Source organism: Pelophylax lessonae, assembly GCF_965119305.1.
Source record: "Pelophylax lessonae genome assembly, chromosome: 9".
NCBI lineage: Eukaryota > Metazoa > Chordata > Amphibia > Anura > Ranidae > Pelophylax > Pelophylax lessonae.
The window spans coordinates 250,289,416-250,301,617 of record NC_138776.1 but is presented as its reverse complement, the minus strand read 5'-3'; the positions used below and the strand labels follow the sequence as shown (position 1 = coordinate 250,301,617).

General features: G+C 47.2%; 2 protein-coding genes across 2 annotated transcripts in view; both read right to left on the bottom strand.

Annotated features, from left to right (window-relative positions):
• LOC309564361 (uncharacterized protein) overlaps positions 1–12,202 on the bottom strand; it is a 1,000,117-nt gene that overhangs the window by 213,875 nt on the left and 774,040 nt on the right. Inside the window, exon 8 of the mRNA XM_082268988.1 lies at positions 5,740–6,409. Coding sequence (XP_082125114.1) covers positions 5,740–6,409 — 670 coding nt within the window. The remainder of the gene's footprint in view (positions 1–5,739; positions 6,410–12,202) is intronic.
• On the bottom strand, positions 8,652–9,941 carry LOC309563372 (oocyte zinc finger protein XlCOF8.4-like; the record flags this gene model as incomplete). Its single annotated transcript, XM_082267766.1, has 5 exons — positions 9,823–9,941; positions 9,278–9,463; positions 9,075–9,198; positions 8,868–8,965; positions 8,652–8,753 (listed from the first exon to the last, which is right to left on the bottom strand). Exons 1-5 carry the CDS (start codon positions 9,934–9,936, stop codon positions 8,652–8,654), a joined length of 624 nt encoding a protein of 207 aa, XP_082123892.1. The 5' UTR covers positions 9,937–9,941.

Below are 12,202 nucleotides of genomic sequence, written 5' to 3'. Positions count from 1 at the left end.
AAGTGGTTAATTATGAAAGCTACAGACTAAGACTGGGATGCCATTAATCTCCCTGGCAGTATTCCCGAGTGTAGCTCGGGGTTAATATCCAGTGCCAAAAGCGGTAACCCCGAGCCACACTCAGGATTACCCCAGAAGGAAACTCATCTTCCCCTGCGGTCCCCCGCCGTCCTCCACGGCCTTCCTCCAGCTAGCCTCCCGCTGTGTGTTTGGCCGATGCCGACACCTTCTTCCGGTTCCTTTCCCTGCGAGCGCTGTGTTGCAGGGGGGTGGAACCAGCGGAAGATTAAAAAAAAAAAAAAAACTAATGAAATGATACAGTGTAATCTGTTAGGATTACAACTTTGTATCCTGCCATTTCACCCAGAGGTTTTTCCAGTGCCCTGCCTGTACTTTTTGCAGTACTTTGTGCCTGAAAAATTGATAACGTCCATGGCGTCAAAAGAGCGTTCTTTTAGCTCAAAAACGCTTTTGGACAAACTGGAAAACAGCGACGGTGGATCGGAAATATTTGAAGAACTGAGCAATAGCGATTCATGGGAAAATTCGACATCAGGTACTAAAAGTGACAACAGCGACGATTCTGCGACTGAACTCAGCGATGTGCGGGCTCGGTGCTCTAGTGACTGCGGTACGGATGAGGCAGCGCAGTCAAGATTCCCATTTACTGGAGCATCTGGTATGAAAGTTGACGTTGACCATGACAACCCCTTGGCATACCTACAATTATTTCTGACCGATGAGGTTATCGAGACCAACCGGTACAAAGAGTAACAATGCGCTACGCATCAGAAGTTTGCAAGATGCAGAAAGTGGGAACCACTGACCAAAGATGACATTTGGAAATTTCTGGGCCTAAGAATTCTTCAGGGAGTGGTGGCACCGCCATCCAGGGTAAGGGAACCCGGCAGTGAAGAAAAAGGAGGGAGACCGCTGTCTCCCGGAAGTGGGGAAGGGTATCCCCCCCCGAAAGGAGCCAAACCCTGGACTCTGCATTGTCCTTTCAGGCTCACATCCAATCCCTGTCCAAATCATGCCGCCTTAACTTCCGCAACATCGCTAGAATACACCCCTCTTTAACCAACGACACCACCAAGCTTTTAATTCATGCCCTGGTTATCTCTCGCCTTGACTATTGCAACTCCCTCCTCATTGGATTATCCTTACATAGATTATCCCCCCTTCAATCCATAATGAATGCTGCTGCAAGACTTATCCACCTTACCAACCGTTCAGTCTCCTCCGCCCTTTTCTGCCAATCCCTCCACTGGCTTCCACTCACCCAACGAATAAAATTCAAACTGCTAACAATAGTTTACAATGCCATCCTCAACTCTGCCCCCAGCTACATCACTAACCTGATCTCAAAATATCAACCAAGCCGCTCTCTTCGGTCCTCCCAAGACCTCTCTAGCTCCCTTGTCACCTTTTTACATGCTCGCCTCCAGGATTTCTCCAGAGCTTCTCCCATTCTTTGGAACTCTCTACCCCAATCTGTCCGACTGTCCCCTAATCTATCCATCTTTAGACGATCCCTGAAAACCCTTCTCTTTAACGGTTGCTGACTGCCGCAAGCACATATACTGCGGCGGTCAGCCCCGGCCAGGCAAAGTGACGTACCGTTACGTCACTAGCCTGTCACTGGCTTGTGAGCCAATAGCGGGCAAGCGTGCGCCCGCTGAGGCGCACGCCCGCCCCGGCTCGTTCCCTAACAAGTCAGTGCGTGTGACCGGCAGACCCGATGTCCGCCGGTCACACGCGATCGTTCGCCGTGAAGGGAGAAAGGCAGGCGGCTAATGTAAACAAGCCGCCTGTCATTCTCCCCTGTGTAAAAATGGAGATCAGACAGTTCTACTATGTAGGACCGTTGATCTCTGTTTTTACACTAGTAGCCATGTCCAATCACAGTTAGAAACACGCCCCTAGGACACACTTAGCCCCTCCCTCTCCAATACAGTTAACCCCTTCCCTGCCAGTGTCATTTTTACAGTAACAGTGCATATTTAAAGCACTGATTACTGTAGTAATGTCACTGGTACCCCCAAAAGTGTCAAAAATGTCAGTCAAGGGTCCGATCTGTCCGCCGCAATGTCGCAGTCCCGCAAAAAAAAAAAATTGCAGATCGCCGCCATTACTCGTTAAAAAAAAAAACCACCAAAAATGATAAAAATCTTTCCCTTTGTTAGCAAATGCGATAACTTTTGCGCAAACCAATCAAAATACGCTTTTTGCGATTTTTTTTTTACCAAACATATGTAGCATAAAACAAATTGGCCGAAAATGTTAAAAAATTTTGATTTTTACTTTTTTTTTTTTTGGGAATTTCATATAACAAAATGTGAAAAATATTGTTATTTTTGCAAAATTGTCGCTCTTTTTTTTGTTTATAGCGCATCAATTGACCCTCCCTTTTAGATTGTAAGCTCTAACGACCAGGGCCCTCTGATTCCTCTTGTTCCAAATTGTATTGTAACTGTAATGTCTGCCTTCATTTTGTTAAGCGCTGGGCAAACTGTTGGCGCTATATAAATCCTGTATAATAATAATTAAATAATAATAGGGGCAATCAAGGGGTTAACAGTACTTGTTTACTTACTAATCTGACTGTTTTTCCTCCTTGCTTTTAAGAGCCGGTTCACACTACTCCGACTTGGGACGTGACTTGTGTGCCCTCAAGTCGCCCCAAGTCTCTTGTCATTACAAATTCAATGTAAATGAATGAGAGCCGTCTTAATATGCACTACTCCGACTTCAGAAAAGGTTCCTGTACTACTTCAAGGCGACCTCTATCCGACTTGTGCACATAGACTTCAATGGGAGTCGCCTCTAAGTCGGATCCTTATCTACAGTGCATTGCGAAAGTATTTGGCCCCCTTGAACTTTTTGACCTTTTTCCACATTTCAGGCTTCAAACATAAAGATATAAAACTGTCATTTTTTGTGAAGAATCAACAACAAGTGGCACACAATCATGAAGTGGAACGAAATTTATTGGATATTTCAAACTTTTTTAACAAATAAAAAACTGAAAAATTGGGCGTGCAAAATTATTCAGCCCCTTTACTTTCAGCAAACTCTCTCCAGAAGTTCAGTGAGGATCTCTGAATGATCCAATGTTGACCTAAATGACTAATGATGATAAATAGAATCCACCTGTGTGTAATCAAGTCTCTGTATAAATGCACCTGCACTGTGATAGTCTCAGAGGTCCGTTTAAAGCGCAGAGAGCATCATGAAGAACAAGGAACACACCAGACAGGTCAGAGATACTGTTGTGGAGACTGGGACGGAGATTTGTCTTCCAACAAGACAATGATCCAAATTATAAAGCAAAATCTACAATGGAATGGTTCACAAATAAACATATCCAGGTGTTAGAGGGGCCAAGTCAAAGTCCAGACCTGAATCCAATCGAGAATCTGTGGAAAGAACTGAAAACTGCTGTTCACAAACGCTCTCCATCCAACCTCACTGAGCTCGAGCTGTTTTGCAAGGAGGAATGGGCAAAAATTTCAGTCTCTCGATGTGCAAAACTGATAGAGACATACCCCAAGCGACTTACAGCTGTAATCGCAGCAAAAGGTGGCGCTACAAAGTATTAACTTAAGGGGGGCTGAATAATTTTGCACGCCCAATTTTTCAGTTTTTTATTTGTTAAAAAAGTTTGAAATATCCAATAAATTTTGTTCCACTTCATGATTGTGTCCCACTTGTTGTTGATTCTTCAAAAAAAAAAATTACAGTTTTATATCTTTATGTTTGAAGCCTGAAATGTGGCAAAAGGTCGAAAAGTTCAAGGGGGCCGAATACTTTCGCAATGCACTGTATTTTCAAGCGACTGTGATCAGACTTTCCAGGAAGAAGAAAAAGATTAGCCAGGCATTCCCCACAGACAAAGTCGCCTATCATTTAAGTCGCTTACAAGTCTCTTGCAAGTCTCTTCAAAGTCGTGCTAAAAAGCTGCTTCTACATGGGGCGACTTTCTGGTCGCGGTAGTTTGAAGCGGCTCTCAGGGAGAAGAAACAGCCACATCACTCACTGTTCTCTGTAAACATAGTTCTGTTTGTTTGTAAACACAGAAATCTCTGTTTGTGATTGGGCACAGCAGATCAGCAGGTTTCAGCCCAAATCATTGGCTGAAATCTACTGCCAAACTCGTGCTGTGTCCAGTCACAGCTGGACAGTTTGATCCCCTTTTAAAGCGGAGTTCCACCCAAAAGTGGAACTTCCGCTTTAGGGAGTACTGACCCCCCGACATGCCACATTTGGCATGTCATTTTTTGGGGGGGGGGGGGGAGCGGGTACCTAGTTTTGACAGGTACCCGCTCCCACTTCCGCTCGGAGCGCCGCGGCGCCCTGAGCGGAAGTTCTCCTCTCCCCCTCCCTCCCTGCAATCTTCTGGGACACGTCAGAGGTCCCAGAAGATTGCCGGCCAATCACGGCGCGCAGCGCGACTCGCGCATGCGCAGTGGGTACCCGGCTGTGAAGCCGCAAACTGTAACAGCCGGGTGTCCACAGCAGTGATGCCGGCGTCGAGGGAGAGGATCGAGGCTTCCGGCGAGCGCATCGCTGGACCGTTGGACAGGTGAGTAAATGGCTGGAACTCCGCTTTAAATACCTCTTTCTCCGCCATCTCTGTCTCTTTCACACACTCCACCCATTTTCGTTAATGTAGATCTGTCACAGTTCTAGACAATTGAGACAAACTGAGTACATAATAAAAAAAAATAATTTATTACTCCGGGGTGACCTTCAATGAAAGCAGCGTGCCAACACAATGTATAGATCCAGAGATAAAGGCAGCTGAAGTTATGTGCTGATCTTGACTTTTCCTGTAAAAAGTCAAGCTTGGCCCCACCCCTTCCATGCCTCCCTTGTAGTCACTGATGCCACCTATCAAATTAAAGGACCAGTAGGAAGGCTGAAGAAAGCAGATGAGAGGTGTGGCCTAGCTCAGATTTTACAGGATAAGGGCATTAATGCTTTAAAGCACAGGAAGGGACAACCATCAAGTGGTTGTAAACCTCAGACATGAAATATGAACAAAGCATATCCCTCTATAGTGTGTACTTGTCTCAATCCAAAGCTCTAAGTGTCATTTCAGTCCGCTGCCTCATTCCTCTGCTATCAGCATGAGTAACTTCTGACGAGTTTTCTTGACACCAAGAGAATAAAGGTGACAGGGGAGGGACCTCCAGCTGATTGACAGCATCAGCTCTGTTCCTGTGTAAAAGGGGGGTGTGTCCCTTCCCTCCAATCCGCTCTCAGACCTCTCCTCACTGATGTAACTTCAGCTCACCTCCCCCTGCATTTCAGAGCTGAGAGATCCTGTGTAAATGCTGCACTTTGAATGGATGTAGAGAAGACTGCAGATAAACAAGTAAATCTTATGTAGGAGGATTTGTGTCATCGCTGTGTATCACCTGAGGCCAGTCACCTCGCTGGGTGTATGGAAGGGTTTACAACAACTTTAAAGGTTTGGTATCTTTTCCGTTTCTTCATTACTTTTGTATACTCAAGCTACAAAATTACCTTTAAAGTCACAACACACAGACACAACGCACACTAGGTTGTCATCAGATGGCTGAACCCCTTGGCTGGGAACATGGCTGCTTCCATCGCAGCCTTTTCACAAGGGTGTTGCACTGTGGCAGGTTTCCTTTGACCTGTACACAATCTAACGAGCAATGAAATGCTGATCATACACAGGGACATGGTACAGAAAAGGCCAGACTTCACCTGTGAAGTTGCTGATGAGATACCAGATACAGTTTCCTGGAAAAACACTTGCCGCATTCGGAGCAGGAGAAGGGCTTCTCTCCAGTGTGAGTTCTCTGGTGAGTGACAAGGTTGGACTTCTGCTTGAAGCATTTCCCACACTCCGCACACGAGTAAGGCATTTCCCCCGTGTGGTTCCGTTGATGCTTGACCAGTACCGACTTATAGGCAAAGCCTTTGCCACATTGAGGGCATAAATACGGTTTCTCCCCTGTGTGGACCCTCTCGTGCCTCACCAGGGCCGACTTTTCAGTGAAACACTTCCCGCACTCAGAACAGGAATACGGCTTTTCCCCTGTGTGAACCCTCTGGTGTTTTACCACATCAGACTTCTGAGTAAAGCACCTCCCGCACAGGGAGCAAGAATAAGGCTTCTCCCCTGTGTGAGTCCTTTGGTGAATCGCCAGATGGGCCTTCTGCTTAAACGACTTTCCGCACTGAGAACAGGAAAACGGGTGGTCGCCGGAGTGGATCCTCTCGTGCTGTAAAAGGTTCGCCTTGTCAGTGAAACATTTCCCGCAGAGAGGGCAGGAATAGGGCTTCTCCCCTGTGTGGATCCGTTGGTGGGTGACAAGGTGGGACTTCTGGACGAAAACCTTCCCGCATTCGGAACAGGAGTAAGGGTGCTCTCCTGTCTGAGTTGTCTGATGGGAAATAAGCTTTACACCCGAGGAAAAACATTTATCATAAGCAGAATATGGGAATGTGGATCCAACACTCTGGGAGATGTGGTGGCCGATAGGATGAGATTGTTCAGTAAAAGACACCCCATGCTTAGAACGGTCATAAGGCAGTTCTGTACCACGAAGAGCCCGATGGAGGGTTGGAATAACAGGGTTTTCTGCTGGATTTGTTCCACCATCTGGATAGGTAACGGGATTTCCCCCTGTATTATTTCCTTTGTGATGTATATCTAGATAAAACAAGAAAGCAAAAGGTGGGTTGGCAGACTTACAGTAAGATACCCAAACAGGCAAATCTCAAGGAAAGACTTAAAGTGGACCTCAGGCCGACCTCCCCCACTTTTTTTGGCCCTGCTTACCTGAACATTTCAGATACTCACCCATTCAGTGTTGTCCCACTGAGATCCTCTCGTGTCATGCCACCGCTTTGTCCCGTTTTTTCTCGGATGTAAAGCTTATTTCCCATTAGACAACTCAGACAGGAGAGCACCCTTACTCTTGTTCCGAATGCGCCCACCTTGTCACCCACCAACGGATCCACACAGGGGTGAAGCCCTATTCCTGCCCTCTCTGCAGTAAATGTTGTCCCACTGAGATCCTCTCATGTCATGCCACCGCTTTGTCCCATTTTTCCTCGGGTGTAAAGCTTATTTCCCATCAGACAACTCAGACAGGAGAGCACCCTTACTCTTGTTCCGAATGCGCCCACCTTGTCACCCACCAACGGATCCACACAGGGGTGAAGCCCTATTCCTGCCCTCTCTGCAGTAAATGTTGTCCCACTGAGATCCTCTCATGTCATGCCACCGCTTTGTCCCATTTTTCCTCGGATATAAAGATTATTTCCCATCAAACAACTCAGACAGGAGAGCACCCTTACTCTTGTTCTGAATGCGCCCACCTTGTCACCCACCAACGGATCCACAAAGGGGAGAAGCCCTATTCCTGCCCTCTCTGCAGTAAATGTTGTCCCACCGAGATCCTCTCATGTCATGCCACCGCTTTTTCCCATTTTTCCTCGGATGTAAAGCTTATTTCCCATCAGACAACTCAGACAGGAGAGCACCCTTACTCCTGTTCTGAATGCGCCCACCTTGTCACCCACCAACGGATCCACACAGGGGAGAAGCCCTATTCCTGCCCTCTCTGCAGTAAATGTTTCACTGACAAGGCAAACCTTTTACAGCATGAGAGGATTCACTCCGGCGACCACCCGTTTTCCTGTTCTCAGTGCGGGAAGTCTCTGACATGATTGAGAGGCCCACCAGCTCTTCTGGGTTCAGCTGGTGGCCCTTGCAATGACGGGCCAATAGGCCAACCTTTCCTTGAATAAAAGGCTATGCCTCCTGGGATATGTGACGTGCATATCCCGGGAGGGACAGCGGGCAGTGGGCGCGTCATTTGCCTAAGGCAAGTCAAGTGCATGGGGAGGCGGGGCCGGACATTTTTGCAACAAATAAAGATAAACAAAAATACAAGCAAAAAAGCAAAACAGTGCAATGCTTCTGGAGGATGGGAGGAGGGGTCGAATGGAAGGAAACTGTGGAAGAGGGTGAAAGTCTGCCATCGATGGAGCGATTTCTGTTCGTACAACCACAGTCAGAGTTGATGCGGGAATCTCTCCCGTGAAGCCAATGTCTTGGCGGGATGACGTCACCCACCAGAGGAACACAGTGATTAGGGCTATATTAGCCCCTAGCAATAATCACATGTAAAAATTCGACAGGCTGGTTGTACCCAAATTGATCAATCAATTGGCTTGAGTACATTTAGCCTGCCCATACATGATTTGAATGTCAGCTGGTTCAGCAGGATTCGAACCGTCTATGGCCGGCTAAACGTGTACGAGGGATGCCTCCTGCTTTCCAATGCATGCAAAGTAGCCCAAAAAAATATGTTTATATCAGAGGACCTCATAAGTTGCCAAAAGTTCTTTATCAGTCTTTATTTTTCAAGATTTGTACAATCTATAATTTCAGTTTAAGCTCAGGGAGTAAACAGCTGTCCAAAGGAACCCAGAAGAGGAGAGCTGGAGTCTAATAGAGGCTGATGGCTGCTGACTCCCCCACTGGGCACGTACTGTCCCCCCCCCCTCCATTACCATCTACTGACAGATGAGGAGGGGGAGAAGAGATTGTTGTAGTGACTGAACAAGGAGAATATGGGACTCTTCTCTGGATTTACTGTTTATTACTCACCTGTGCTGATCTCTGGAGGGGTTTCCTCCTCCTTACACAGCTCATCACCCATCTCTTCTTCATCTTCTACTTTAATAACAATCAGATCTTCATCCTAGCAAAGGAGCATGTTTAGATTATGATTATGGATGCAGTAAGATGAGTGTTAGTTGATAAGCATTCACTAGAAAACATACAGCAACCTAATAATGTCCTTAGCTTCCCAAACCTGATAATCCCAGGGGTTCTCCTGATCTTCCTGTGTGGAGTCCCGGGAATACAGAGGACGGGGACATCTCTCTGGGGGATTTCTGTTACTGGATCCATCTGTAAGAAACACACACACTGACTGAATACATTGTTTCTATGTCTTTATATCAGAGGATGTGTGTATCTAGGAGGATCCTCAATACAAGAAATGAATGTCTCCTGTTACCCGGTGATGTGAGGGGCGGTCGATTCTCCATCATGACGTCCTTGTAGAGATCCTTGTGTCCTTCTATATACTCCCACTCCTCCATGGAGAAATAGACAGTGACATCCTGACACCTTATAGGAACCTGACACACACAATGATACAGTCACCATCCAGACACATCCCTTGTCTGTTACTGGATAATGTCCCAGAATTCCGCTCACCTCTCCTGTCAGCAACTCAATTATCTTCTGGGTGACTTCTAGAATCTTCTTGTCACTTCTCTCAGGTGTGGCTGAGGAAGATGGAGGCTCCACGATGGGGCTCTGGCTCCTACTCCATGCTCTGGACATAACGGAATGGCTGCTGAGTGTCACATGACCACCAGACTTTTTCAAAGGTCCATAATACTAAAAAAAAGAAGACATACAAACAATAAAAAAAAGATGCTAAAATGGCCCTTCGTGTCCTCTTCACCTCACCAGTCATCTCTGTATTTAATCAAGGGAGATAAGAATGATGTCATGTGACCTCCCAGAATCCTCCTCACCTCTCCGGTCAGCTCTGTGTTTTATTAATAGAGATAAGAGTGATGTCATGTGACCTCCCAGAATCCTCCTCACCTCTCCGGTCAGGTCTGTGTTTTATTAATAGAGATAAGAGTGATGTCATGTGACCTCCCAGAATCCTCCTCACCTCTCCGGTCAGGTCTGTGTTTTATTAATAGAGATAAGAGTGATGTCATGTGATCTCCCATAATCCTCCTCACCTCTCCAGTCAGCAGGTAGATGATCTCCAGGGTGAGGTTTAATATCCTGTCTTTGTCCATTTTCAGGACTGGATCTGTGAAAGGACTTTGCTCCTTCTGGGAAGGGCTGACCATAATGAGATCTACAGTGCAGAATAAAGAAGACAATTTAGGTTCATAGCAGGTCTGATACAAAAATAACAGAATTTCTAATAACAGAGATCATTTAAAAGTGAAGTCCAAACTAGCTCAGTATTCAGGTTTGGGGAGCAGATATAGGTGCAGAATATACTTTAGGGCCCCTTTTAAATGAAGCGGATCCGCCTGCTCAGCAGGGGGATATCTCCACTGAGTAGGTGAATGACAGGTCCGTGTCCATTCCACACAGCGGACACGGACGCAGCCCGCTCTCCTCTATGGGGCGGTCAGATGGAAACAGACTCCTTGCTTGTTTCCATCCAATCTGCCGGATGGATGGAAAACCTATAGCCATACGTCCGTTTTTAGCAGATTTTAATCGGATCTATCGGCTCCTAAATAGCAGGAACACAGGGGCCGTCGGCCCTTACCTTGGCTTCCCCGCTGGTGAGTGGGCGTGCACGCCCCCAGGATCGCTCCCGCGAACCACTGTACAGGTACGCCGATTGGCGAGAGCGATCCTGGGGGTGTGCGCACTCTCCAGCACGGAAGCCGAGGCACGGGGCCGGCGGACGCTGCGTAAGAGGGAACGGCGGTCTGCTATTGTAAACACAGCAGACCGCTGTTCTCTCTGCTATCAACACAGAGCGCCTGTGTTCCTGCTATTTAGGAACACAGGTATGCGTGTTGATATTACAAGCCCATCCCCCTCACAGTTAAAAAGCACCCCCTAGGCTCACACCTACCCCGCAGTAATCCTACTGCAGCAGTGCGGCTCCCCTGGGGCTGGACTCCTAGTGGTCTTGGCGGCACACGCGCGCCGCCGGAGGCTCGCCCCCTCTGTGTTTAGACACATCTGGAGTTGGGCCGGAGAAGGAGAGACGGCGATCGCCGCCTCTCTTCCCCGATCATCGGTGAAAGTGTGAGAAGACCCGCCTGCTTATGTAAACAAAGCAGGCGGATCTTCTCAGTGACAGACAGGGAATGATCACAGGATTCGGCAATAGCTGGGCTTTATGGCGCTTGTCGGGGGATCATCTTTAAAAGAAGAGGAAGACACGTCACACCGCTATCTTTCTGTCTGCCGCTCCACTTTTTTCCCAGAATCCTCGTTGTTTTCAGACTCCGTGACGATCCTCTGGGGATGGAATCACCCCCTTGTCACCCTATAAAATAAAATATAATAAATAATGGTGTTAGTTAGGCCCCTTTAAATACCCCATCCCCCACAGGTTATTAATAGTGCAGGCTCACTGTGTATATTATACCTGACAAACCAAAAATAACAGCTATCCATCCTCCACTATTCTGCCAGCATAGGAGAAAAAGAAAAAAATATCAACTTCCGGTCTGTGGCTAATAGACTTCCGGGGTATGCGTTCCACAGTTGCCAAGTTACTTCCTGGCAACGGGCCGAACTCCTCACCTAGGACACAAAATAGAAAATAGAGCCAACGTTCCTTTATTTTAGGAAGGGCAGAATATTCGTTCACCCTCTCGATTGTTATTTGTCTGAAGAAATAAAACCGCTATTGTGTGTGAAAATGATAATGGAAGCTAAGGTTCCTCAGCGATGGAGGACGGCCGCCATTTTCTTGTAGCCTTACGTACAGACTGGCTATGGGGTTCGTAACCGTTTGCTGTTGACTTGACGGAATGCTAATGCAGTTGTCCACAGAGTCGCTCTTGTTCTGTTTTTCTCTGGAATAATTCATAGCGTCCGGAAACAGTCAGGTATTTGTCATGGGGAAGGCAGCGGCCATTTTGTTGTAGCCCACAAAGGCAGAAACCTCTTTGACTTACTTCCAATCTGTTTTTATGCTGCAGCTGGAGACTGAGGAGGAGGAGGTGGGTTATTGGTCATTCTGGGTCATATTTCAATGAGTTGGTCGCTTAGGAGAGGTGGTTGTATAAGAGATAGGAGGTTCTGACACGGTCGTTGGTCGATGTGCTGCACTGCGGCTGCTCTGAGCCAGGACCCATGAGTTCAGCTGGGGAGGGCCTTAAAAAGGGGACGGGTCTCTGTAACCGGTGCCATGTACATCCATGGGTGCTGTACCCCATGCAGCGCACCTTTGAGCTCATTGGAGAGACACATTAGCACCCCTCCATTACTATTTCAGTTAATGTGGCACTGGCATGCTACACAGAGGGCAAACAGAGAACACAAGTCTCCGCCCCTGAGGAGCCTACACTCTATTGTATCAATCTCAGTCTTATTGATCAAACGCAGGACTGGAAGTCAGGATTGAGTTTTTAATGG